Source organism: Protopterus annectens, chromosome 9.part0 (genome assembly GCF_019279795.1).
Source record: "Protopterus annectens isolate FY-2018-M chromosome 9.part0, PAN1.0, whole genome shotgun sequence".
Lineage (NCBI taxonomy): Eukaryota > Metazoa > Chordata > Ceratodontiformes > Protopteridae > Protopterus > Protopterus annectens.
The window spans coordinates 69,071,007-69,098,003 of NC_056743.1; the positions used below are offsets into that span (position 1 = coordinate 69,071,007).

Here is a 26,997-nt window from a genome sequence, read left to right on the forward strand (position 1 = left end):
AAGCCAAGTTGTTAGATTCTCCTTTGCAGTTGTGGTTTTGTACCCTTTTATGTATTCACTCAGTGCTCATTACAGAAACTTGTAGGGTGATTGAGAAACTGTTTATGTACCTTTTTTTGTGCAGTCTTAGCTAGTGGCCTCAGATTGGCCATAGCCTGAAGTCATTAGGCATGGTGTTTATTGCATTGGTAAAATTACAGTACGCTTTAGGGGGCATCAATACCATAAACAATAGAAAGATTAATAAAGTCAGTTAGGGACTTGGCAGTAATGGCAGCAGTCCTTTTTAGAAACGACAGATGAACCTTCGAGTTAAAGTGAAAGTGCTTTACTGGTGTTTTCTGTGTCAGCCTAACAACTGCTTTTGTAGCAACAGACCAAACAAAAAATGCAGCTCAAGTATCAGCAGGTTCAGTATAGAAACTAAGCAGACTTCTCAACTATAAATAATTAAATAAATACATAAATAAACCTCTCAACGGTCTCTGTTTTGAGGGAATATTCTAGATGTTCTTCATCTCACATTGCTGCAGTCCTTACACTTGGGGTAGTCCGCTGTCCTCGGTCGGCCCGAATATCAAAGTATTAGGCTGACGTCGGTCAAGGCGCTTAAGACTGACATCAGGACGTCAGGGTATAAATGCGCATGACCGACGTCATATCCTCAGTCTTTTTTGCCGCATGGTCCGATGCAGAAGCAGCGTTGCAAGTGCCGTCGCTCTGAAATTTTTCAATTCGGAGTTTCAGACCGAGTCAAAGTTGGCTAAGTACCCGTTGGGGAATATTTTAGTTTTTTCTTGCCTCAGTGGTTTACCGGATGTCAGAAAAAGTGAATAACTGTATTTCTTGTGGGAAACAGATACCGCATAGAAATTATCATACTTTGTGTATTCCTTGTTTGGGGCCTGAGCACGACGTTGCTGGGTGTCGCTTTTGTGCTAGGTTCAATAAGCGCACTATTAAGCGAAGGTTAGATTGTGCCAGGTTGGTCTTCGGGAAGCGGTGCAATTATAATATGCCGTCGGATGCTCCGACGCCCGCTTCTTTGAAGAAGCGCAAAGACAAGGCAGCTAAACCCAGACAAGAAGAGTCGTCCGTACCGGACGCCGGTTCTTTAGAGGCATCAGTGGAACCGGTGGTTCCGCCGGAGGCTTCTCTGGAGTCCCAGGGAGAGACTTTAATATTGCAGGATGTGGCCTCTCAGGAGGCAGGTCAGGCTGAAGGGGCTTCTCAGGTTACTGTACTCCCCTCCCTTCCTAGGGTGGTTAGGCCCTCTCCTTCTGTTTCTAAGGCTTCTCCCAGAGGCAGGCCAGGTTTAGCTTCTGTTGGTGTCACTCCTAGTTCTTCAGGATCTGTGCCCAAGAAGCACATGCTTAAAATGGCAGAAGATTTAATTACTTTGATTAGAGGTTCTTTGCCCCCTCCTGATAAGAGACCTAGGGTGGAACCAGAGTTGGGGAGTTTTGAGCAGGCTTCGGATGTTTCAGAGTCTTCGGCTGAAGACTTGCAGGAGTATTCTCCTTATTCTGATTCTGATGTGGATGATTCTACTCCTTCTGCTTCTCCTCCAGAGGATTTTTCTTTTTCAGAGACTCTTCATTCCATGAGGGAACATTTTAAGTGGGAAGGTCAGGACTTCTCTGATTCCAGGAAAAGGCTTAGGGAATTTTTGCTTTTACCCCAGCATAGGCCTGTTCTGGATGTTGTGGAAGATGTGTTTGCAGAGGCTTCACTTAATCCTGATTCTTTGCCTCCTGCTCCTGTTAAACCGGACAGGTATTACAGGGTGCCTGAAGCTCATAAATATCTTTATAAGAGTCCTAGGGCGGACCCAGAAACTGTTAGTCAGGGACCTAAGGGTGTCAAGGCCTCTGTTGTAAAAAATCCGGTTCCTCCAGATAAAGAGGCCAGGGCTTTGGATAGATGGGGTAAGAAAGTCTATACTTCTTCCACCTTAGCTATGAGGGCTTTGAATTGCCAGTTTCACATGTTGAAATATCAAAACTATCTTCTTTCTCAATTGAAGTGTAAGGTTGATGCTCTGGCGGAAGGTATTGAGTGTAAAGAATTACAAGATTTGGTACATGTTTCTGAACAGGTGGGTAAGCACTCTTTACAATGTGGTTTTGATGCTGTACAGGCCTCCTCTAGGGTGGCTGCCACTGGGTCAGTTCTTCGCAGGCACGCCTGGCTGAGGGATCAGAATTTATCTGACCATGTTAAGACAAGGATTTTAGATGCTCCTTTACAGTCTGATGTGTTGTTTGGTCCACCTGTGGAAGCAGTCTTAAAGAAAATGGAAGACAAGGCTAAGTCTATGCAGACTGTTAAAGATTTTTTGCAAGTTCAGCCTCCGAAATTTAGTAGAAATTGGCCTGCTAAGGGGTGGACGTACCCTTCTTATGATTCACAGTCTAGGGGTAGATCTAGACATGGTAGGGGCAGAGCTCAGGGTTCTTTCAGACCTAGAACAGGGAGTTCACCTGCACAGTCTTCGGGTGAGGGCAGGGGCCAGTCCTTTCGTAAACAGGCCCAATGACCTACCTTTTCAGCTGCCAGAGCCTTCTTGTCTGGCAGCGCCTTTGGGAGGAAGGTTGGCACTCTTCAAGGAAAATTGGAGTTTAATTACCCAAGACAGATGGGTATTGGATATCATACACCAAGGTTACAAGTTTTATTTCCATACCTTGCCTCCTTTCAAAGGCATGCCAGACATTCCTCCTCAGCAAAGAATAGAGGCTCACAAACAAATTTCTCTGCTGCTTCAAATAGGGGCCATACAGCCGGTCCCTCTGCCAGAAGTGGGCCTAGGATTTTATTCTCGCCTGTTCCTAGTACCAAAGAAGGGGAACACGTGGAGACCAATTTTGGATTTATCTATCCTCAACACTTATCTGGACATTCCCAAGTTCAAAATGTTGACGTTACAACAGCTTTTACCTCTGCTGGGCAAAGATCACTGGATGGTGACTCTGGATCTCAAGGAGGCTTACCTTCATGTTCCTATCAGACTAAGTTGCAGGAAGTATCTGCGTTTCCGGGCTGGGACTTCTCATTATCAGTTCTCTGCATTGCCCTTTGGCTTATCTACTGCGCCCAGAGTGTTCACGAAGGTTCTGGCTCCAGTAATAGCTTTCTTCCGGCTAAAAGGAATTCAGATCTATCCTTATTTGGACGATTGCCTGATTCTGGCTCAAGGAAGGGACGAACTTCTTCATCATTTGCAATATGTGATAGCAGTGCTAAGATGCCTGGGGTATTCTGTGAACGAAATAAAGTCCAGTCTAGTACCCTCTCAGGACATGTGCTTTCTGGGTGTGAGACTGAATACAGCATCCCAGATGGCCTTTTTGACCCCGGACAAACAAAAGAATCTTTCCCTTTACTTCCATCAATTGTCTCATCAGTCCAGGCTGACTGCAAGGACAGTCCTTCAAGCCTTGGGGTTCATGGCATCTTGTATTCTGGTGCTTCCCAATGCCAAACTGCATATGAGGAAGCTACAATGGTATCTCAAAAATGTATGGACACAGCACTGCCAAGATTTGGACACTGTCATTCAGATAATACCTTGCATTCAAAAGGAATTTTTGTGGTGGGCTCAGGAATGTCACCTAAACAAGGGACTCTCTGTGACCCGGCCAGAGGCGAGTTAGATTCTAACGACAGATGCCTCAGACAAAGCTTGGGGAGCTCATCTAAATGGAAAGTGGATACAAGACACGTGGCCTGCCAGACTACAACATCTACATATCAACTTGAAGGAGATGTTAGCAGTCCAATTTGCATTAATGGCTTTTAAGGATTTACTTCTTCCAGGGCAGGTGTTGATTCTAACAGACAACACAACTGTCATGTGGTACATCAACAAGCAAGGGGGAACACATTCTTATCCTCTATGCAGACAAGCAATGATTTTGTGGGAGACTGCTCTCAGTTTACAGCTAAATCTTCAGGCAAGGTTTCTGCCGGGAGCACAGAACTCCTTAGCAGATGTGTTGAGCAGACGGATTATGGATCCCCACGAGTGGAAATTGGATCCTCATGTATTTCAGAGATTGACAGTGTCATGGGGAACTCCAGACATAGATCTGTTCGCTTCTCCACTAAACTACCAGCTGCCAAAGTTTTGCACAAAAAGGTTTCATCCCACAGCTTGGAAAGTGGATGCTCTTTCTTTCAATTGGAGCAATCTTCATGTGTATGCCTTTCCACCTCTGCCTCTCCTCCCAGTGGTACTCCTAAAGGTCAGACAGGACAAGCCAAAGATGATTTTAATAGCTCCAGATTGGCCTCGACAGCACTGGTACCCATTACTGAGAAGTCTGGTGCGGAGCCTCCATGGCCTTTGCCTTCAATTCCACACCTGCTGTCTCAGGAGAACAGTCATTTACTCAATGTCAAACTTCACTCTCTTCACTTAACAGCCTGGCATATTCTGTTTTAAACCCTGGAGGGTCTCAGCTGCCACAGCAAGTTTTGAATGTTATTTTGGAGGCCAGAAGGCCTAGTACAAGGAAAGTGTACGCAGATAAATGGAAGAGATTTTTATTTTGGAGTACAGCAAAGGAATTTGATGTTTCTAAGCCTAATTTGAGTGTGGCTCTTCAATATCTTACTGAGTTACTGGACAAAGGCTTGTCCTTCTCTTCTATTAAGGTTCATGCTGCAGCAATTTCTGCTCACTATGACTGTGACCCACCATTGTTTTCTCATCCTTTGTTTAAGCAATTCCTTAGAGGGGCAAAGAATATAAGACCCCCACGTAGAGCTCCTACTCCTGCTTGGGATCTAAACTCACTCTACAACCTTTTGAGCCTGCAGCTACTGCCGAGTTGAAATATTTATCATGGAAGACTGCTTTTTTGTTGGCCATTACCTCTGCGAGAAGGGTTTCTGAATTACAGGCCCTTATGGCAGTTGAGCCTTTCTTAATTTTCCATAAGGATAGGGTATCTTTGCGTACTAATCCTTCCTTTATGCCTAAAGTGGTTTCTAGTGTGGCTTTAAACCAAACTATTCATTTGCCTACTTTTTATGCAAACCCCCAAAATAAAGGGAAAAGATTTTGCACACTTTGGATATACACAGGCAGTTACGATATTATTTGAGCAGAACTAAAGGGTTCAGGCAGTCTCAGCAGTTGTTTGTTTCATTTGCTTTGGGTTCTCAGGGCAAGCCTGTGTCAAAACAAACTATTTCTAAGTGGATTGGGTTTTGTATTGCTTTCTGTTATTCCCATCATGGTAAGGAGATTCCAGCTGGGATTAGGCCTCATTCCACTAGGGCTACTGCCACTTCTACAGCTTTTTTAAGGGGGGTGGCAACTAAAGATATTTTGGAGGCAGCTACTTGGAGTTCAGTGCATACTTTCTCTAAGCATTATCACCTTCCACTTTACTCTAAATCTAGGGCTGGTTTTGCCACTGCAATTTTACAAGGCATTTTGGCAGCTCCTACTGCTTTATAGTTTTGCCATCCTCCCTTACCTCTGCTTTGGGAATCTACCCAAGTGTAAGGACTGCAGCAATGTGAGATGAAGAACATAGTACAGTTTTGTACCTACCATAAATGTAGATGTTCGAAGATCCACATTGCTGCAGTCCAATTTACCCTCCCTCCTTCCCTCTGTAGTTAGAGGCGGTTGTGTGGTTTGGGTTGTAAATATTGTAGATATTGTATATATTGTACATATGATTAGTGCAAGGGTGGTTGGTTGTTTTTTGCTGTCTTTTGGTTTTGACCTTTCTTTTGTAGGGTCTTCTGACATCTGGGGCAAGAAAAGACTGAGGATATGACGTCGGTCATGCGCATTTATACCCTGACGTCCTGATGTCAGTCTTAAGCGCCTTGACCGACGTCAGCCTAATACTTTGATATTCGGGCCGACCGAGGACAGCGGACTACCCCAAGTGTAAGGACTGCAGCAATGTGGATCTTCGAACATCTACATTTATGGTAGGTACAAAACTGTACTTTTTCAAGTGTGATTTAGGATGTCCAGATTTTTGGAGGTGTCCCTATTTTCATGTTTGATTCACCCCTTCGTATAATTTTCTGCATGTCCCTCATCACATGTGATTTTTGATGCGGTCTAGTATACAGAAAACCACACAACACGACCAACATGCTAGTGGCAAAAATACTGTGAAGAAAGAAGTCCCACATCTTTCATCTCCCTTTTTCTGAAGCAAAAATAAAATACCTTTTGTGGTAGAATTTTGCAATAAAGTTGTTAAAGTTAGCAGATTTCACAATCTGTCTTTAATAATGCGCTTATATTTTTCCATCATTTTGTAATTGCTTGTTTTTTAAATGTGTTGAGTAGTATCCCACAGTACTGTCTCACGGGCAGAACCCAGTGTAGTACTACAGGGGGCACTGTCATTGCAAACAGTCATTACTAGTGGTGTCCTCAAGAAATTGGTTCTTGGGCCATTTCTGTTAATTATTTACTTCTCTGATTGCAAGGGTCTGTGGCTGATCAAGGACGATTGTAAAATGCAGAGCTTTCATAAGCTCTCCCAAAGACTACCCAATTCTTCAACTGAGTCTAGTACAAGTACATGGTCTTGAGCTTGTCATCTTAAGTGAAATGATAAGTATAGAATGTACTTTGACAATCATGGCCACCATTGCACCTGCCACACAGGTAACAATCCTTGAATATAGACTCCATTATTAGGTACCCGACCTAGGTACTTTCATTGACTGTGAACTATCCTTTGACCACCATGTTTGTCCTGGCCTTAGTTAATCCTTTCATCGAGCCAATCTAATTATCAGGGTTATATCTTCTATGTCAAGGGAAGCTTTTATCCAAGTCTACTCATCCCCTATCAGACCCATATTAGAATATAAAGCCCCCTTCAGTGTGTACTTGTCCAAACATATATTTAACTTGAAGACCACAGCATTTTATCAAAAAAACGTCATGGATGCCTTCCATGTGCTATGTAGAGTGACTTAAAACACTTTATTCTCTGTTTCTTACAAACGTTTGAGGGGCGCCTTTGCCTCGGTTACAAAGCCTCAAAGGATGTACGCATGTGTGATGACCTGTATATCGCAAAATAAACACCACCTTAAACATGAAGGAACTAAAAATCTAGACAACCTTCAACCGTCTATATTTAACAAAGCAGAAGTTATGATTTCCAAACTACAAATAAATAAAAACAAATGTATAAACATAGTATGTGTCTATAATCCCCCAGGTAATAACTCAGGGACCCTAGAAGATACCCTCTACTGGCTATCCAGGGCCTACCCCCAAGAGACCATTGTTCTAGGGGACATCAATATAGATTGGAACACCTGCACTGCAGAGACCTCAACCACCCACGTAAACTTACATGGTTTTACACAAACTATAACCTCCCCTACTAGGATCAGCAAGCCTGACAGTAAAGAAAGTATCGTAGACCAGATACTAATTAATAGCCCCCACCACATGTACAAATCAGGTACTCTCCCTGAAGATCTAAGTGATCATTTCTTAACGTATACTGTTAAACATAAAGTTGAATGTCCACATCTACCCACCTATAAAACAATAAGAAATAACAAAAATTTCAGCCTTAAATTCTTAGAACTTAAATTATGCAATTGGTCAATTCTAAAACAGCTACCACTAGATGAGGCAGTAACACACTTTAATAACACATTCCTTGCCATCCTTGACAACCATGCTCCTGCATGCTCTATTAGAATTAAAACAAAAGTTGCCCCCTGGCTCACTAAAGAAACCAAACTAAAGATCATCCAGAGAAATAATGCCTGGAACACCTGACACTCCTGTAAAGTCCCACAAGATCAACTCAAATTCCGACAATATAGGAATGATACAAAAAAAATCCATATCAATAGACAAAAAAATATATATATTTCTGCCATCTACAGCAGAAACACCACAACAAGCCACAGAAGTTCTGGACTGGTATTAACAAACTCCTCCACCCAGGGCAATCCACAGTTCCAACCCCCTCAGCCCCAACCCAAATATCGCCAGAGTCCATTGCCAACTCCTTCAACAGTTTCTGTACAGAAACCATCCAGGCCATTCTTAGCAAACTTAAACCCACTTGTCCTAATGCTGAAACCCCTAAACCCAGTGACCTTCTCTCCTTCAGATTCCAAAAAGTTCCGACTTCACTCATTTAGAGCCCTAATTAAAAAACTCAAACCAACCACCGTTTCAGCTGACCTCCTCCCTGCAAAAAGCTGCTGATGTTATAGCATACCCTGTCTCTGTTTTGATAAACAGAACCATAACTGAAGCCTCTATCCCCTCTGTCTGGAAAATATTGCATGTCATACCACTCCTTAAAGGGGGCAGCTCCACTGAGCTGTCAAACTATAGACCAATAGCTATCCTTTCCCCTTTGGCTAAAATTATGGAAAAGTGTATCCATAAACAACTCTTACGCTACCTTATTCAACATAATCTTCTGGCCAACTCCCAGCATGGATTTAGACCACAGCACAGTACCACCTCAGCCCTCCTCTCCTTTTCTAAAGTCATAAATTCCAGCCGTAACAACAAAAAACTGTCTTCTTCCCTGTTTCTCCATCTTTCCAAGACCTTTGACATGGTTAACCACCAGCTACTCTTACCCTAAATAAAATATCCCTAAACAACCATGCCATACAGTGGTTTCAATCTTATCTTAGTGGAAGACAGCAGGCTGTCCTTTGGCAGGACAAACTCTCCACCCTTCTCCCCATTACCCTTGGTGTCCCTCAAGTCTCCATATTAGGTCCCCTTCTTTTCTCCCTCTTTATCAATGACCTCCACACTGTAATCCCAGACGCAACCTGTATACAATATGCAGATGACTCCACCCTGATTTGCTCAGCCTCTATCCCTACAGATCTCCTTAGTTTAACCCAGAAAACATTTAATACAGTGGAAAACTGGATCTCTAATCAACAGAGCATATTAAACCCTAATAAAATAAAGCTGTTGCTCTTCTACCCTACTCACAAATCCTCTCAACCTTTGTTTAATATAACATCTAACAATGGGACCATAATCTCACCAGATATGTATATCAAACTCCTGGGTGTTATAATAGACATCCTCAAATATGATATGCACGTAAACCAAACTATTAAAAGCGTTAATAAAAAACTCGGCTCCCTATACAAAAACAAACCTTTTCTCACCCCTCTAGCTAGAACTTCCATTGCCCATACCCATCTGCTTTCAACTCTACTCTGTGCCTCACCAATACTCACTAACTTGAACAAAACTGATCTCGACAAACTCTCTAGCTGTTACAATCAAATTGCCAGGTGTGCCACAGGAACTCCCTACAGGACACACCATTGTCAAAACCTAAGCCTCTTAGGATGGCTAGAACTCCCTAGGCTAATTCAATATAATTAACTTACTGTAGCATTCAAGGTTATTAACCATCCAGAAAAAACACCCTCCCTTAAAAGCATTATCCATCCCTACAAAAACGCTAGGCTACTTCGTTCCACTACAAAACTTCTGGTTCAGTCTGTTAAAGCTAATGACCTGTCTGGAGAATCTTTGTTTGCAAATTTAGTAGGCAAATCCTGGAATTCGCTCCCATCTGACCTTACTCTGAACCCCTCCCTTAATCAGCTTAAAAAAAGTATTTTAAAACTCACTGGTTATGTCTTTTGCTCTAACCCTGACTAAAACGTCATCTACTTCCATATCCCTGCAATTTTTTTTATTCACAGCGACTTGCCTCTTACACTAAAAGGTTTGAAAAGAGAAACTGTAACATCTTTGCAGATACTCTGTATATAGCTGCACCTATAGGTTTGATAAGAAAAACTGTAACATATTTGTATATATTTCTGAATATAAACTGTATTCTTCATAGACTTGAAATGTGAGACTGTAACTTGTTTGTTAATACAATATGTATGTGCACATACTGTAACTTGCTTGTCTGAAGTTTGGAGCTTTTCTCCTGGGCCTCCACTGAAAATGGACATGTATCCAGTCGGACTATCCCGGGCAACAAATGTAAAATAAATATATTTCCACCAGGGCATACAAAGCACCTATGGGAGAGGTAGAGATCTCGCAAAGAAGCTTTCTGTGGAATGTACCTAGGTTCATAGGTAGGTACTAGGCTATCGGCCCAAGGGCCTACTTAAGCCTAGCCAACAGGGTTCCATGCCTTACACCACCCAAGAAAGTCATTTTCCTGTGCCACTGTCGAACAGAGACACAGAAGTGATTCCTGGGGTGTATTTCCTATTTCCCATCCACTCATCAAGATTTTTCTTGAAGAGTGCTAATGAAGAACTTTGCTTGACATAGATGGGTAGCTCGTTCCAGAGTATAGGAAGTCTCTGGGACAGGAATCTATCCCTCCAGCGTGTCCTGTTTATTGTAGTGACAAGGTTTAGGTCCCTAGAGCGTGTAGCTCAGAGGGATTGGGATTTCTTTAGGTGTAGCATGTCAAACAGCTCTGGGTTTGACATAGCTTTATATGTTAGGCAGAGATCACCTGGGAGTAGGTGATATGCTACGGAGTAAAGCTGGAGTTTTTTGAGGTGGTCAATGTAGGACACTTGTTTGAGGCCAGTAATCCTCTTTGTGAGGTACTTCTGTGGCCTTTCCAGCTGCTGCAGATGTCTTGTGAGGTACATTCCAAAAGGGGCGTTGCACTCTATAATGGGTCTAATGAGTGTCGAGTAGAGGAGAACAATGACCTCTTTTTTTCCTGGATGAGAACCCTTTTATGATGAGGTGTGCCACGTAGAAGGACTTCCTGACTACTGTGGCGATGTGACTATTAAAGGAGAGACTATTGTCCACCTGGGTCCCAAGGTCTCTTATCATGCATTCGGTGTTAAGTAGATTGCTGCCTATGTGGTAGTTCATGGGTACAGAGTTTTTATCAAAGGGGATGACACTGCACTTTTTGGCATTGAGCTTGAGGCCATGGCTCTGACACCAGGCATCTGTCTCAGTGAGGCCCTTCTGTAGGATGCCCACATTATTTGGGGACTTGACTATGGCTCCTAGTTTGCAGTCATCTGTGAACTTTGGTAGCCAGAGGCCTTCTGTGTTAGCCTGTACTTCAGAGAAGTCGATACCAAACAGGAGAGGTCCCAGGACACAACCCTGTGGTACTCCACTTGTCACTGTTTTGAGGTCGGATTTGGAATCTGCAACTTTTACAGTGTGGGTCAGTGAGCCAGTTGGCAACCCATCTTGTGACATAGGGATTTATACCTAGTTTAGTGAGTTCAGCTATCATTCTAGAATGGAGGATGGTGTCAAAAGCCTAGGCGAGGTCAAGATAGGCTGTGTGAACCACCTTACCCTCATCCACGGCTTTGATGACTGCCTCAAAGAAGTCGATCAGGTTCAGGAGGCATGATCTGCCTTTCACAAACCCGAACTGGGTGGGATCCAGAGTTTGTAGGTTACCAATGTCTTTGTTTATGAGTTCCATGATGATACGTTCCATGGCCTTGCAGACCAGGCTTGTCAGGCTAATAGGTCAGTAGTTCCCGGGATCAGTGGTGGCTCCACCTTTGTGGAGTGGGATAACTGTTGCTGGGCGCCATTCAGTGGGCACAAAGCCTGATGCGAGGGCTATTATTGAACATGGTGCTTAAGTGGGGAGCCAGTTCGTTCTGAAGTTCATGTAAACACAGCCTGGGATGTTGTCCGTTCCCATGGATGTTGTGTTTTTGGCTTTAGAGAGTGCAGCTTTTACCTGCGATTATAAGGACTCTGCATTCTTCCTGTATAGATATGGGCCCTTTAGGGGTGGGGGTGGGGGGTAAAGTTAGCACTGAACCTATCTGCCAGGATGTTGGCAATATCAGTTGGTTCTGTAATTTTCGTGCCTTTGTGCTGTAACTCTGAGCAGATCTGGGTGTTGCCATCTAGATTCTTGGCATAGCTATAGAATGCTTTGTGGTTGTCCTTGGATTTAGTGGCGATTTTTGTTTTCATAGCTAGCTTTGGAGGATCTTATAAGGGATGTCAGCTTCTTACTGAGGCTGACCAGGGAGCTCCTCCACTCATGGGATTTTACTCTCTTTTGCAACAGTTTCGTCCTTCTGTTGTGCAGTTTGTTTAAGGCAGGGGACCACCAGATTGGCTTCCTTTTTTGGAGGATAGCATCTTGGTTCTGTTTGGGATAGCACGATCCATGCACTTGTGTAAGTGCTTATAGAATGCATTTGTGTAGGATTCAGCAGTTGTAACTGTATTTTCCATCTGCATGGGTGTCATGACGTTCACCACTTCTGTCTTAAGAAGCATGAAGTTGGCTTTGGAGACATTTTTTACTGTGGTTACTGTAATGGGGTGTGGGGGCGGGATGTGGATATCAAGGGTGATAAGCTTATGGTCGGATCGGACCAACGAGGAGTTGACTTCAGGTGTGGAACAGCGGTCACTCATGTTGGTAATGACTAGGTCTAGGATATTGTTGCCCCTGGTGGGGGTGTGGATAAGTTGATCTAGGGCATTGAAGTTTATGAATTCCAGAAAGTGTTGAACTAAGGAGTTGATACACGAGTAGTTTTCCCAGTTAATGGTGGGGTAGTTGAAGTTGCCCATTATTAGGGTGTCTTGTTGAACCATAATATTTTCCAGTACATCAAGAAAAGAGGAGTGGGAATCCTGGGGCATGGTGGGGGATCTGTAGCAAGCTACAGTTTGGATTGCAGTTTTGCCCAGAGTTAGTTGCGCTTCCCTTACATTTAAAGCAATGAAACAAGTGTAAAAAGTCACACAGACAAACCATTCAGTAAAACAGCAAGAGGGTTAAGGTATTGCACAGTGAAAACTCTAGCTTGGTTGGGTTCTTCTTGCAGTTTTTGCATGTAAAACAAAGTAGCTCACTGACCATCTTAAAACAAAACGTGGACTGATGGATGGGAAACTGTATATTTACCTCTGGTCTGACCTCTGATTGAAAGGGGAATAAATCTATTAGTATTTATTTATTGATAGTATGTTAGTGTTAGTCTAAAAATGACCATATTGAATCAACAACCTAGTACAAAGCTGTGAACTTACAAAACCATCCTTTGTGTCAGTAGTCCTAACCAGTTCATATTCAGTCATCTAGAGCATGAATGTGTTCCTTATGTAGTCTTTGCTAGCTAATTTCACTGTACCTTCAAGTATTTTAATGAAGCTGAAGGTGGCATACATGCTGTGCCTACATAGTGTTTGGTGGTGTCCCCATTCATGAGTTCTGTAACCAAATGTTTAGGTACATGTTCTTCCAGTAAGTCATGTTTCCTGAAAGTTGAACATTATTTCAACATTAGAGACACTACTTTTTTCTTTGGCCATTTCTGTTCTCCTGGAAGATGTTGTAGTTGTGAAATAGATGACCAAGTAAGCAGAAGCTGTCCTTTAACTATTTCTCATTAGCCCCCTGTTAGACAGGGGTCCAGGGAAGTAAATATCGTGGGAAAAATATCCAGGGAATTGTTTTGGCTAGGCTTGTATAGGCCCTAGGGCTGATAGCCTAGTACCACCCTATGAACCTATGAGAGGGTATCTCGTATACCCAGCTTTCTGGGAAGTATGCGTTTTATTTAAGCTGTTTGTGCCAAGATGGGAGGTCTCCATTACATGCTGGTTGAGGCTTTGTTTGTCTGCTGCCAGTTTCTGTTGCATACCAGCAATGTCGGTAACAGTGTTCCTGCAGGAAGTTTAACATCCCCTGTCCTGACTGTCTTTAGAATGTCAAAAATGAGCGCAGGAAAAGATGATCTGATTCATTCGAATGAGAAGTGTGTATCTGAAATCTAGGCTTAAAATCACATTTTGATTATCTGGTAACCATTTGATGTGCAACAACTCTGAATGTGGAAACGGAATGAGTAATACAGGCTCACGTATGCTAAGTTTAATATTGGCGTTTCTCAGAATATTGTATTTTCTCTGAAGTATAGTGATCTCAGAGTTGGTGTACTATGTAAATTTTCTTGATAGCCCTCCACATTGATTGTGCAGGGGGGTTTTCCTCCTGCAAAAAAAAAAATAAATAAAAAAAAATAAACTTCAAAAAAAGAAGAGCAATGTTTTTGTCTTTTTTTGTCATCATTGCAGGACTCCGCATTTAGTCCCAACATCTCAGACAGGGGCCAGTTACCTATAGAAGTAAAACATCATTGCAGCCTAACATATGATTTTATTATTTGCATCCATTTTTCCATTGTTTCAAGGCAGCTTGCCCATACTTGTTAAGTAGTGACCGCTTCAGCTTTTCTTACTTTTGTTCAGTGCTTTAGTGGGTTTGTAACTTCAAAGCATATGACAGACTTTCAGTACCCCACACATAAGAAGCATGTGATTCTGCAGATGTGCACTGAACTGCATATACCCTTTGTAGTGTTCACTTTCTTTGTTATCCTTTGCCATTCGTCAAAGGTTATTGGAATTTTATGAAAATAATTATGCAGTTGCCAGTAGCAGGTTGGTAGTTTTTATTTATTTATTTTTTTAGCTCGACATCACAAAGTATTAATATCTTTTTGTTTTATGCATGTTTTTGGATTATTGTACAGCTATGTGTTTTCACTTCAGGTCTTTTTAACTTTCTCATTTACACTGTAGAGGTGTTATTGCTCTATTTCTGATGTGGTACTGATCGTTCTCTCTTGCAGTTTGTGAGACCTGCCAAGAGTACTTCATTGATGAATGTCCGGCTCATGGACTCCCAGTGTTTGTACCAGATACCCCTGTAGCTGTGGGAGTGCCTGATAGGGCAGCAAAGTCCATTCCTTCAGGGTTAGAAGTGGTGAGGGAACCAGGTGGTAAAGTTGATGTCCGATGTATTCTTGAAGTCATCCCCAAAGGTCGGATATTTGGACCATATGAAGGCCAGACATCTACACAGGATAAATCAACTGGGTTTTTCTCTTGGCTGGTGAGTATTACTTATTTGCTGTATAGATGTATCATAACCACTCAAAATATTCCACTGAAGTTTTGGTGTTGTAAAATACAGTTTGAAATATCGCTAAGCACAGGCATGCTAACTTTCTAGTTCATGTACTTAAAACATGCAGCTTATAGCCTGGAAAGGTCTGCTGACATGAGTGTTGCCAGCTGTGCAGAGATTTGGGTGGCTGCAGTGTCAAGGGAGGACAGCAGTCCATGTTGTAGAATGCTGCAGGCAAACCTGTCTGGTAAGTTGTGGAAAATCTAAGTGTCAGGGATAGGCTGTAATAGAGCCTCCATTGGGTTTGTCTTCACTTCTCACCATTCAAACAAATATTAAAAGATTCGCATTTTGGGATTTCTGTGCACTACTGCCGCAGCGTACGGTGCATAATATTCCAGCCACTTAAACGATCAGGCTCAAAAGGTGCATCTATTTATTTTGGATTACAACTGTTGCACTGAAATTTTCTGCTTACATGCCTAAAGAAGAACAACAAGCTAAGTGTCTATGTAGCAGTCAGCAGTGGCTATGGTGTCTTTTAGAATGCTTGTCATACTACTGAGTTAACCTTGCCATTTGAAGGTGCTCTAGGAACAAGGTTTAGCCTACCACACAACCAAAAAGGGGTGCCATAAAATGATGGAGCTCATACTTCCCGAATGTGAGTGGGGAGGGTAGCAGGAGCTCTGGGAGGGGCACATAGGGAAGTGTAATTTCTCTGGTAGAGACCAGGGTAAAACACTAATCATGCCTTTGAGGTGAGATATCAAGGTTGCTTGCTGGCAACATTCCTTGCAGAAGTGTGGAATGACCAGAGCTGACATCCTATTGCAGTTACCTCTTCAATTCCACAAGCAGTAATTTACACGGAACTGACTGAAGGGCTAAAGCAGAAAACCCTCCAAGTGCCACTAATGGCAGCCCCGTCTGGTCTATCTCACACTGGTGATTGAGAATGAGTGGCCCAATTGACTGGGAAGGGGCCACACAACCAAAAAGGGGTGCCATAAAATGATGGAGCTCATACTTCCCGAATGTGAGTGGGGAGGGTAGCAGGAGCTCTGGGAGGGGCACATAGGGAAGTGTAATTTCTCTGGTAGAGACCAGGGTAAAACACTAATCATGCCTTTGAGGTGAGATATCAAGGTTGCTTGCTGGCAACATTCCTTGCAGAAGTGTGGAATGACCAGAGCTGACATCCTATTGCAGTTACCTCTTCAATTCCACAAGCAGTAATTTACACGGAACAGACTGAAGGGCTAAAGCAGAAAACCCTCCAAGTGCCACTAATGGCAGCCCTGTCTGGTCTATCTCACACTGGTGATTGAGAATGAGTGGCCCAATTGACTGGGAAGGGGTCAGTGGTCAACAGGAGATTGGCAAGAGTTCCTTAGTCACAGATGACTGGAGGTCTTCCACACAGCCCTAACCATAGGTCAGAGGATTACCTCTGGGACAAACAATTGGTGAGCAATGCAGACCTTGACATTCAAAAGGTAAATCCAGTACTTGTCAGTCTTTTGTGTGCTGAGCTTATCTTTGGCTAGTGGGAAATCATGCATTCATTGATCTTTGTCCTCATTGGAGGATGAGAGGACTGTAGAAAGCATCCCTTTGGTTTCCTCTCTGGGAATTGCATTTCAGGATTGTTATGCCATCTAGCTCCCCTGTTACCACCTGTACACTGAGGTTGCACAGCCTGATCCTGGGCAGTGGTTCGTTGATTGTACTAATACACTTTGACCTCATCTGAAGACCAGTGACTCTTATCCTGGGTTAGCCTCAAGCCAGCAGGTCCTAAATGAGGTCCCTTGAGTCGTCTCTCACCAGGGATCCTGTTTTATAAGATAGATGTAATGCAGATGTTTGTGAGCTTGAGCTATAGTTGCAGAATTCCACCCTTAAATACAGAACCATATCTGTCTCATTAGCACCTGCTGTAGTTCCCCATCTCTAGCCCCCTCAGCTTCAAAGGTCTGTTCTCCCCCACCTGTGCCCCTCATCTGTAACTTAAAAAAAACTCTCAGCTGTTAAACACTGTAGCAAACCAATTGCTGTAACTTACCATCCTCACACAAAGCACCAAAATGAATGCAGATATTGCAGTACTGATCAACTGATGTTGCCAGGCCACACTCCATAACACCTTGTGCCTAGGGCATATGCTCCCTTTGACCCAGTCTAGCTACACTTCTGCTTAAGGAAAACATTACAAAACCAACACTGGGCCTGCCCTCTCAAAGCCTACTACTTTTGGCTGGTGTGCACTTTCCTTTCATTTCTGTGTCCCAGAATACCCAGCACATCAGTCAAATGCTTGTCACAGTGTTGTACAAAAGCTTGCCCTCTTGGGTAGTAGGTGCGAGACACACTGACTCCCAAGTTCCTCTGCAGAGCCAGAGGCACTTGTGACCATTGTCTCCTGTTACAATACCTCTTTTTTTTAACAGGACTGTGGGATCTTAAGTAACAACTCAGATTAGTGTAAAACCTATCTTACTGTCCTTCCAGAAATGCTTTGTGGAGTTTCTAGGGCAGAGGGCTAGAAATCAGTAGCACCCCCTCCCTTTCCACTACCAGCATTAAGGGTGCTATCTGAATAGCCTGCAGGCAACCAGACTGTGCCCACACTGCCATCAAGATGATGGATGTCCTGTACAAGCCCTGATTAAGTGAGTCAATAATTAAGCATTGATTGTAATGCTGTGGGATCTCTTCAGCCCAGTGTATAAACCAGAGACCATAACACTTGGTCACCTGAACAACACACTAAGTAGCTTTAGACAAATGTTGAAAGAAGTTTTTTTTCCTCTTCTACACTGGGAGTGCCCTCAACTACTCTTCCCATCTGTTCTAGGTCTTTTCCCATTTAGTTATGAAAGCTGTGGAAAAGCTGGAGGATGTCCTGTAGTCTGGGCTCAGTGAGATGAGAACCTCATAGAAACTGTCTGTGGCCTCTGTAGTTGGGTTTCATACATTATTCTCTGACTTTGACTGTGTATCTGTATAAACTAGCACTGGAGACTTGTGTGCCTGCACAGGATGGTGTGTCTGAGACTGCCCAGTCATGGTCTTGGATGGCTTTTTGTGGGAGAAAGTATCGTTTTTGCAAGTTGCTTATTACCTGGTTAACTGCTTCCTGCAGAGAAAGCAGGTCTTCATTTCTCTCTCAGATCTTTATGCTGCCCTTGCCTTCTATTTCCTGTTTTAGGCCCACCCAAAAGAGGGAGAGGCCTCCTCACCTACTGAAGAAGATTCCTCAGCACTATAGCCTTGTTCTCCACTAACTTGTTGGCTAAGTCATCCAAGTGGATGACCCTACCATGCCAGCTACTCTACTTCACTTCTTCTCTTTCTAAACTTTGCCCGCAGCACACTCTGGATCTTTGTTTGCAATGTGGAAAGCTCAACTTGACTTCTACATGGTTCAGGAAGTGTTGTCCCCACCCTTGGTTGGGGGCTCCATATTGAGTTGGAGCGGAGTGGAGTATCCTAAGGCCTGTCCTCATCCCATAAGAGAACATGTCCGTTATTTGATGTATGGAACAACCATACTAGTGCAGCCCTGCCTCTTTAGACATTTACCTACAGAGGATGCCCTCGTTCAGCAGGAGGCACAGAGCTGTACCTGTCTTGTCAGCCTGGTGTCATTGTTCCATGTTAAGAAAGATTTGAATGTCTTGCTGCTGGATTCTGCCTTGTATAGAAGTGGTCTCCTCAGGAAGATGATATAGACCTTATCTTTCACCTTTATGGTTACTAAGTGGCTGCCTGGTATGATGAGAAAATCTGCTTCCTACCAACTACCTTCCCACTTTTTATGCAGAAGAGGCTACTCTGCAGGTACTATAGGCACATTGCCAAGTTTCCTTCTGTTGTCCCCTCTTCAGGTAGTTCATTTCTGTTAGAAACATCTAGTCTAGTCATTTTAGGAGAGAGCTCCTTTATCTTTCAGTCTTTAGGCCTTTTCATTATTTTCCAGCGTAGTTCACCTCTCTGTCTCTGGGCATCTCCATCCTGCCTTCATCTCTCACTCTGTCTCTCTGTCCCTCCATTGTTTGCCTGTTTTATTCTTCCCTCCGTTTATTTCCATCTGAGCTTTGTTTCTGTTTGGTACATCCCCCCACCTCTGTGCAATTCAGTTTTGTGTTTAGTTACCCCCCCCCCCATTTTTGTGCCCTTCCATTCTGTTGTTTAGTGCATCCCTGCCTATCTACACTCTCTCTTAGTACTTTTTTTCTGCTTAAATTCATTCCCCTGCTTGTTCTAATCATTTCATGTTTAAGTCACACAGCATTTTTGTCTTTTTCAGGTCATCCCATTTTGTCCTGTAAATATGAAGACTGTCCTGTTTTCCCATGTTGTATTGTATTGGTCCATCTTAACACCTATTTGTACTTTAAGCACAATTGTACATCACATAATTCTGCTTCATTTCTGCCTCTGTCCTTAGCAGCGTTTATAACATTGCAATGCCTACTACATTACTAGGTAGTCCTTTCCTTCTGGACACAACATTAAATGAAATCTAAATGAGGGCTTCCTCCGAGAATGGAATGAAATGAAGCTTTTACCGAAGAACAGTAATAACACAGAAAGGAATTGTTGACCTTACAACTTTAAGTAATTACCCTGTATCTCTCCCATCTGGTATATTGTAGAAATCAGAGAAATAAATAAACATTGATGACATTTTTTGTTTTGTTTGTTCTTTTTTTTGTTTAGAAAATAAACTGTATTAGTACAATGGCAGTCTTAATTTAGCACCTTTTAATGTACTGGTTATTGTAAATAATGCATTGTGCTTTTTATGCCTGCAGATTGTGGATAAGAACAATCGTTATATGTCCATTGATGGAACAGATGAAACAAAAGCAAACTGGATGCGGTGAGTGTAATGTTGGTTACATTTTGATCTCAGTACATGATGTTCATCAAAAAGGTCACTTTTATTGTATCATTAATGATATTTGGGAATTAGTAATTCACAGACTTCTGTTCATCTGGTGGTTTTTTCCAGAAATTTGAGTATCACATGAACTCCTTTTTTACAGTTTCCTCTTGAAATGTCAGCAGTTGAAATGCTAAGTCCTGACAAGGCAAAAAAAAAAAAAAAAAAGATGGAAAACACAAAAGAAGAGTGAATCTTGAAAATTGCTGTTCTCCTTTAAACTTCTTTTTGCAAGGGAGCAAGCCCCCCTCCACCCCCACACCCACCAAACTTATATATACCAACACTGAGATTGCCATACCTCGGAGAAAAGGAAATTGTTCGAGGAATGACATCTTGGACTCTGTTTATTTAATTTCAAATAGTATATTTAAGTCCATTCTTTCAGCCATTCAGTCTCCTTATTTTGGGACTTGCTCTAGTGGGCCCGACATTTCAAATGGTTACCATTTTTCCTCATGCGGAGTATGTCTGTAGACTGCTGGGTAGACAAGATGAGCAGCCAAGTGGCACTTTAGATTGAATGCCTGCTGCAAACCTGCTTTGAATGACTTCTTTCAATAGCCCCCCTTTTAAACAGAGGGCTATAGAAATAGGAGTTGTTTATAATTTTAAAAACATTCTTTTTTTCTGTTTTACAATTTTGTTGCTGTCTGTTATCACTAATATGTCTATTTTTATCCTTTGTACATTTACAGCATTTAAAATGTTTTTTAATCAACACTATATTTATTATAGTGTTTTTTTTTTTTAATGTTTGAAACTTTCTCAATAGCAAAAGAAATGTAGCTAAACTTAGGGCTGTTCTTTGGTTTTGATGTAATTAATTGAATAATTCATTATTACCTTGAGTATATAACTATAATTTAGCTTAACTGGTTTGACTCTGAAGAAGCCATTTGAATTTTATGGCAAAAGTGCTTCGTCTGTTGGTGCTGTATTAAACTGTTTGCAACAACTTTACTGCCCTGGTGGCTCGATTTTTTTTTTTTTTTTTTTTCCAGTGTTTTTTCTTAGTATTAGCCTTGAGGCTGTTGTGTTTTTATATGTTTATTTTTTATTTGAGTTCAGATATGAGGTATTAAATTGAGGTCCCATCTACTTGAGTTTATGGTAGCTCAGGTAGTTGTAAAAGACCCCTCTGCACCAAATGAAAAAAGTAGGGGGTTGCTTTATTCTGTTAACACTTTTCCATCTTTTTTATTATTTACACATTCACTATATTTATACTTTGTCATGCTTTATACATCGTAATGAAATGCATTACATGATGTCCTTCCATTTAGTGTTGCAATATTCTTTACATATGGGTTGTACATTCCACCCAACAACCTGATGTCCAGCCTGTATAGAAAAGTTTAGAGCCACTGCCTGTACGTGAGACGTCACATGCAGGCAGAGACAACATCAGCCATAAAAGATACGTCCACATGTACCATCTTCAGAACTTTTTCCCTGCCATTCAGAAAGGTTGACTTGTACTTGCGGTTTGCCATTGGATCCCGTTGGTTCGTCTTACAGCTTCAGATAAGTACCCCGTAGGGGATTTAATATATTGCTGTTGCCTTTTGTTTTGTTAATGTCATCCAGGATGGGCAAGTGTAGATGTGGAAGGCAAATTCCACATAAAGATAGTCACGCGCTGTCCCTCTTTTGCTTAGGACCTACTCACAACCACCGGTTCTGCTATGTCAGGCCTTCATCCCCAAAGCATTGCGCAGTCATCTGTCAGCCTTAAATCTATACTTAGAAACCCAAACATCTGGCTAGGGATGCTATGGAGGATTCCACGAGTGCTTCAGAGCCGTCTATAAAGAGGAAGGTCAGCAAGGCTAGTCCCAAATCCACTTTAGCTGCGCCTACTCTCTCTGATATACCCCTTGAGGCTGATGAAAATCCAGAAGTATGATTGGAGGTAAGGTCCGCTCCCACGATGGGTACTGGGATGGAAGCCATCAGGAGTGTGGCATATCTGAGGCTATGCAGACATCCATTTCAAATGACTTGGGGGAACCACAGCTAGTGATTGCAGAAGATTCAGGAACTGATCCCTCTTATTTGTCCAAAGAACTCCCAGAGGTTAAGCCTACGTCCACCATCTCTCCCAACAGGATAACTCTGTGAAAAAGAAGCAAAAGACCCCATTGTCGGACTGGGATGTTTTTTTCACAGGTCCTTATTAAAGCCCTGATGGCTTTGAGGCCTGCTGTTTCACCTTCACCCTTAGCTGGCCTACCCTTTGCCTCTTCTCCAGTGCAGCCATCGGGGTCTCAAGGCCTTACTTCAGGGACAGCCTGCAGAACTCCATATTCATGACAGACAGAGGAGTCTTCATCTGTAGACTCTTTAGCATACTCCACTCAAATTCCCTCTCCATTGGAATATGCTTCCCCAGAAGAAGAGTCTAATGGGGGGGATTCTCCCATGGAAGAGCTTTCCTTTGGGGAAACTATTAGTAAGATGAGGGAATTCTTTAAGTGGGATTCCTCTCAAATCTCAGAAAAACAGAAGAGATATCATGAGCTTTAATGGTGAAGGCCCCTGCCCCTTCAGCCGTCCCTCCAGTACTAACAGCCTTTTTTGATGTTTTTAAAGCTGCACCGAGACCCCTGCCCCAAAGAGACCTGGTCATTTCTGTAAGGTCCCAAAGGATTGCAAATTTCTTTTTAAATGTCCATTAGCTGACCCCCTGCTGTGATTTCCATTACCTCTAATAAGTCCTCACGGTTGTCTCAGTCTACCAAGTTGCTTCCTTCTGATAAGGAAAGTAACATTTTGGAAAGGTTGGGCAAGAAGGTATATAGCTCCAGGGCCGGTGTTAGCATTTTGGGGGCCCCCAGCAAATGTCAAGTTGGGGCCCCCTAGGCACTTCCAGTATAAGTATCATCCTAACAATGCCATCCATCCTATGCAACCTTTTATTTCATGCTGCAAACTTTTAGGAGTAGTATCCACAGACAGACCTGCAGCTACACGCTTTTACATTACAATAGGCCTATGTATCACACTATCACTATGTTGAGCTGTCTAATAAAAGGGGCAGTTAGTGTTACTGGCACTTAGTTGCAACAGTGATACATTGCAACAAGTGTATGTACAGGTCTGGAGTTAAAGTGAAATGATGACTGGACCTACATTTCAACCCCCCCCCCCCCCCCACACACACACACCCTCCAGTCCTCTCCTCTGAGTCCTTCTCCTTTTGGGCTCCCGATACCATCCACGTTACTTTTTTTCTTCCTTTTCTCACATTTTGCCTTACTCTAAGCTTTTTCAAGAAGCCATAACTTTCTATATGCTCTGAAGTGCATTTTACACAACCTTTTCATCCAATAATAGCTTGAACAGAAATCATGATTAAGGAAAGAAATTCACTGTTGTGGTTCAACTTTAGTTTTCCTTGCATCCTTTCAACATACCTTTCCTGAACAAGACAGCCCAGTAATAACCATTTAGGAAATAACTCAAGTCAGGGCCCAAGAAGCCACAGGTTTACAGATGGTCTGGGATGCATTTTAGAGCATTTTCTCAACATTTTACTCCAATGGAGGCCTAAATAAAAATTATGAAGAAAAAAAGAATTTCAGTTGTATTTTTTTCTTTCAAGGCAGACATAATTTGTGCCCAAGGCTTAATTTTCAAAGCTGACAAAATTGTAGCTTACAGTAAACTAACAATCCAGTAGTTGTGAGAATATTTAAGTCTTATCTGGAAATACTTCCTACCTCCCTAACCCTCTAAAAGAGACAGTCACTGCATCACATCCCTCTGGTGTTAGACTGGGATGAAAGCAGAGATTTAGATTGCCTTTGTCATATATTTCAAGTGACTGATGACATACATCTACATAGCATGTTCTTCACCCCAGCCGTCAAAGGCAGCCACATGTATATGTGCCTAGTACGTGATTGTGAGAATGATTTCAGTAATATTCAAATCTGTTGCTCCTAGACAGTACACCTCTCTTACACAAGCTATAGTAACCTTCTTTGTACACCTCTGAGGTCTGTGAGAAATACTGCCCTCAGCTCAAACACAAGCTATAATGATTTAATGTGCGCACCTCTAAGGTTTGACTGTAATGAAAATTAAAGATGTAATAACCACACAATCTCCATCCCCCTCATGACCCATAGCAGCTTTATGTACATACTAACACATTTGAGCAGGGCTGGTTTTAGCATGGGTGTGATTGTAAACAGAGGCTATTATTAGCTTTATCCTAAAAGGGTCATAGCTCAGCACCATTCAGGTTAAACAGGGTATTCAGAAAATTGATAAATTTTTCTCCAACAAGCAACAGCTTTGGTGGGGGCCTCCACAGAGTCAAGGATGATAAAGGGAGTCCCCATTATCCATTTAGACAGTCTGATCAGTGGGGGCAACCAGACTCCAAGAATATCTAAGTGTCTGAATGTTCTGTGATATATGTTATGTCTTACTTTCGAAATATAACTACTTGTTAGGTACATTTTTTACTGATACACAGAAGAATAATGTATGTGTCCTGGCATTATTGGGTGCATGCACGGTTAAAAATCAGTGATTTTTTTACACACACACACACACACACACACACACACACACACACACACACATGAATAAGCCACAACAGTACTAGTTATGTACTTTTTTCAGCAAACAGCAATGCCTTGTGCAACATTGGTACTGCCACACCAGATTAGTCACTGCTGTTTAGCAGTCGTCAAACAGCAGAAGCGATAAGATTTATCTCATTGAGGAGTAATGCATACCTGTCACTGTCCCTACTTTCATAGACCTTCCCTGATTTTGTTCATACTTTTGCTTTATCCTTCGTAAAAAGTCTTATTTGCTGGTAAATCATTCAAGATTACAAACAGTCAATTAATTCAGACATCTGAGTTTTATACTTATTGTCCAAAAATAGATGTTGATGCAAAATATGTTATTCTAGTAACTTTTTAAGAGAATTAGAGTAATATTTAAACATATTTCTGATTCTGAGCATTTATTCTATTATTTTTGGGATTGTACTGAATTCTTAAGCAAAGACATTGAGTTATAATATCTGGTGTTCTGGTATTAGTTATAAAACTACCTGAAAAAGAAACTATCCCTGATGATCGGAAGCATCAGCTCTTTTTAAAATCCAAAGTTTGCACTGAGTTAAGTCACTCTGGGTTGCTGATCCCTCTAGTGCTTATATTGTTCATGTTCATTATCATCTTCATCCTAACAGGGTCATATCACAGTCCTGTTCATGTTAAAGAGCATAATTAGGATATTAATGCATTTTTCATTCCTCCTTTTTCCCCAACCAGCAGCAGCTTTTGCAGGGCCCCCACACAGACAAAGATTATTAAGGTGGCCCCCTGCAGCCATGGTTTTGCAGGGACCAAAAGCTGGCTATGTAGTTAGTTTTAGTGGAGAAAATGTCCAAAAGCAGGGTTTAACTAAGCCAGGAGCACTATGTCAGTAGTAAAATATTTAATGGCATTCTGATACCTGTTACTTGACAAAACACCATTACTACAACCAGAAATATGTTTGAATTTTAAGGGAGATATAAATAAGAGTTATTACCCTCATAGTTTATTAAGTATGCAAGACTGCTGCACTAGCTTTTGTTGGTTTCACAGATGTGACAAAATATCAGGATAAGATAACTTGTTGTGGTTGGGGGCTCCCAGGGAACAGGGGGCCCCCAGCAACCGCAGGGTTCGCTGGTGCCTAAAACCGGCCATGTATAGCTCTTCCACCTTGGCTATCAGGGCAATTAATTACTAGACACACATGTCCAGGTATGCCCTGGCTTTTGCAAAAATTCAGAAAAGCCTAATTTGACTCTGCTGTGTCACCCCTCCCCCAAACAAAAAAAATTTAAAAATTAAAAATAAAACAGCATAGCTCTCAATACTTCAGGGATAAATCTCAACAGAAGCAGGACAAATCTATACACAAGAGACATGAACAGTTTTTTAAATTACTAGTACTATTAATTTAAGACACTGACAGAAAACTTGTACATGAATTAATGTACATTTTCTGAAGTAAAATAAGTCTCTAAATCTAATTATTGTCATTATTAAGTATAAAAAGTCACCACTGTTAGGAGGGATTAAGAAGGACAGTTGAGAGGAATGTAAAGCAGCACACACTTAGAAATGCAGACTACTTGCCCTTTGCAGAAGTGTGACCACAAAGAGAAAACAATGTCAGCATTGCCCTTTGTAGACTCTATCAAGCCAGTGTACTGAAATAGTCTTTGACGTTAATAACTTCCTTACCTTTGCAGCAGTGTTGTTGAACTGGCTCTCGGCTCAGAATAATTCAATGCACTTCACACGAGCAACGAATGAAAAAGCAGTTTCTTTGGTAACTCAGTTGTTGGTGAATGCTGGTGTGTCACCCAAAACACTGTGGCGTGCCACCTTTGACACACATGTCACAGGTTTGCCATCACTGTCCTGATTGCTCCTAATGACAGCTTCTCCAAGTGGAAAATGTTTTCGATTTGGTGCCAAAAAAGGAAAGTGGATCCCTTTGGTGTGGACATTCCCTTAGTACTTTCTTACCTGTGTGAGTTACTCGACAGTGGTCTTTCTTACTCCTCAGTTAAAGTCCATTGTTCCGCCTTGTCTGCCTGCTTCATGTAACCCCTCCCTTAGCTTTTAGGTTAGAAGTTAACTTTTTCTAAAAGGTGTCCTACAGTTAAGACCCCCCAGGAAACCAATTCCTCCTCTTTGGGATCTCAATTATGTGCTGGAAAAACTTACCCTGGCCCCTTTTGAACCAGCAGCTTCTGCTTCCCTAAAGTTTTGCACATAGAAAACAGTGTTTCTAGTAGCCTTAACCTCTGCCAGAAGGGTCTGAAATTCAGGCATTAATGACTTTACTTCCCTTTCTAGTCTTCCACAAGGACAGGATATTCTTGAGAATTAACCCTACCTTCATGCCAAAAGTGGTGAATGAGTTGTCACTTAATCAGTCCATCCAATTTTCTGCCTTCATCTCATTCCTCTAGTGAGAGGATTTTACACACCTTAGATGTCCATAGACCACTCAGATTTTACGTTGACAAGACAAAGTCTGTCTGGAACCCTGACCAACTTTTTGTGTCATTTCATTCCATGGCTCTGTGCT

The 26,997-nt window shown here is 42.1% G+C and overlaps 1 protein-coding gene across 1 annotated transcript in view; it reads left to right on the forward strand.

Annotated features, from left to right (window-relative positions):
* PRDM11 (PR/SET domain 11) overlaps window positions 1-26,997 on the forward strand; it is a 598,061-nt gene that overhangs the window by 185,060 nt on the left and 386,004 nt on the right. The window contains exons 5-6 of the mRNA XM_044082559.1: window positions 14,641-14,903; window positions 19,742-19,809. Of these exons, the coding sequence (XP_043938494.1) occupies window positions 14,641-14,903; window positions 19,742-19,809 (331 nt within the window). The remainder of the gene's footprint in view (window positions 1-14,640; window positions 14,904-19,741; window positions 19,810-26,997) is intronic.